The sequence below is a fragment of the Austrofundulus limnaeus genome, unplaced genomic scaffold, assembly GCF_001266775.1.
Source record: "Austrofundulus limnaeus strain Quisiro unplaced genomic scaffold, Austrofundulus_limnaeus-1.0 Scaffold983, whole genome shotgun sequence".
Taxonomy (NCBI): domain Eukaryota; kingdom Metazoa; phylum Chordata; class Actinopteri; order Cyprinodontiformes; family Rivulidae; genus Austrofundulus; species Austrofundulus limnaeus.
Genome location: NW_013953385.1, coordinates 53783 through 55531, shown reverse-complemented (window position 1 = coordinate 55531; position 1749 = coordinate 53783). Strand labels below are relative to the sequence as shown.

At 39.7% G+C, this 1749-nt stretch overlaps 1 protein-coding gene across 1 annotated transcript in view; it reads left to right on the top strand.

The window, feature by feature from the left end:
* LOC106533619 (sodium channel protein type 2 subunit alpha) overlaps positions 1-1749 on the top strand; it is a gene marked incomplete at its 5' end in the record, with an annotated part of 94255 nt that overhangs the window by 75945 nt on the left and 16561 nt on the right. Inside the window, 2 exon segments of the mRNA XM_014029990.1 lie at positions 349-402; positions 497-634. Coding sequence (XP_013885444.1) covers positions 349-402; positions 497-634 — 192 coding nt within the window.

The following is a 1749-nucleotide window of genomic DNA, read 5'->3' as shown; positions in this document are numbered from 1 at the left end:
TGGGAGCAATGATCGTCAGCCTCATGGCTTTGTTTACAAGTTATAGTTCGTTTGCAAAAAAGCACAATGTGAATGCAAACTGCACCAAACAAAAAAAGTCCATTTTTGGTCCGGACCAAACAATTGGACCAAAGGACTTTCCTGGTCTGAATACACCCCTACACACCATAATCACTCTAGCCTCCRATGCCCAGTCTAGACACGTAATCTTTTTACAAATTAAATCTTCKTCATTCATTTCATTTCATGAAAGAATAAAATAATCATAAATCCACTGCAGAATCAAACAATCAAATGACTTTGAAGACACTGAAGGACTGAAGCAAAATGTTTTTTTTTTTTACATAGGCAACATTTAAAGGTTGGATGGACATCATGTACGCAGCTGTGGACTCCAGAGGTGTAAGTCTGACTTGTTCAAAACCCATTAAAATTTTCATGTCTTTTTCTTCTGTGGCTGCATCTGAATTTTTAATCGTTTTGACTTTCCTTCCAGTTGGAGGACCAGCCTGACTATGAAGTGAACCTCTACATGTACCTCTACTTCGTCATCTTCATCATCTTTGGGTCCTTCTTTACCCTCAACCTCTTTATCGGTGTCATCATCGACAACTTCAACCAGCAGAAGAAAAAGATAAGCCGCACTTCTCAACATTCATTTTCTCATATGATGTTTGGGGGTCTCAATAGTTACCAGGACTGATTCTAGGAATGCGTATTTGTGGGGGCGAGCAGAAATGTAAAGGGGGAATCGTGTTCACCTCATGTTCCAGCACTTTTTTTTTTGTTAATATTTTCTTCATACGATTGGGCTGTTACTATTAGCAGTATGAGCTTTGTTCAAGATCTGTCCAGCTTGGATGTCCCACCTAAAGACAGCGTTCATGCTAGTGTAGCTCTTAAATTTATTGAGACATGCAAGCCCCCCGACCACAATAAGGTGGGAATCCTTCAGGGGAGGAAATATTAAAAATATCCTTCATCTAAGATTTAACAACACAACATTTATCTTGTTGAATGACCAGCGTGAGGTTATTAACCCTGACAAGAAGCTCTAAGACTGCTCCTCCTGCCTCGTGAGAGGCAGAGAGGAGCCRTGTTTCCATCCAAGTTTTTTAGTGCGCATTTTGAAGTATCACATTAGGAAAGGTGAATGGAAAAGGYAGGATTCAACAAAACTTCCTATAATTCACAAAAAAGTTGATACACTCACTTCAGGTGGTTTTGGGGTTGTTCTAAAAAGAGTTAATGTGCTAAAGGGGAGATAGAAACACATTTGCTCAATAAGTTCTGACGTAGAGAACATTGACCTCACATGATCAGCTGTTCTYGCTGTCTGAACGGTACCGGTACCAGAACCACTGCAGCTGGACCCTCCTCCTGCTGTCAGTGTCTCTCTACGTCTCCAGACAGCAGTAWCATCACCAAAACTAGTTGATAAGACAGAATAATTACAACTTTCCTGATAGTAGCAACATGTTCCTGATAACTTCTCTGCATTAACCTGACGTGTGTAGCTCTTGAGAGTTTGCTAGTTTTACTACATCTACAGCGGGTAAAATAAGTATTGAACACGTCACCATTTTTCTCAGTAAATATATTACTAAAGGTGCTAATGACATGAAATTTTCACCAGATGTTGGTAACAACCCAAGTGATCCATAATACAAAGAAATCAAACCATAAAGTTTGCTGCACAACATTTAAACAAGCCTGTGTAATACTGGGAGAATATAGTCTGGTCAGATG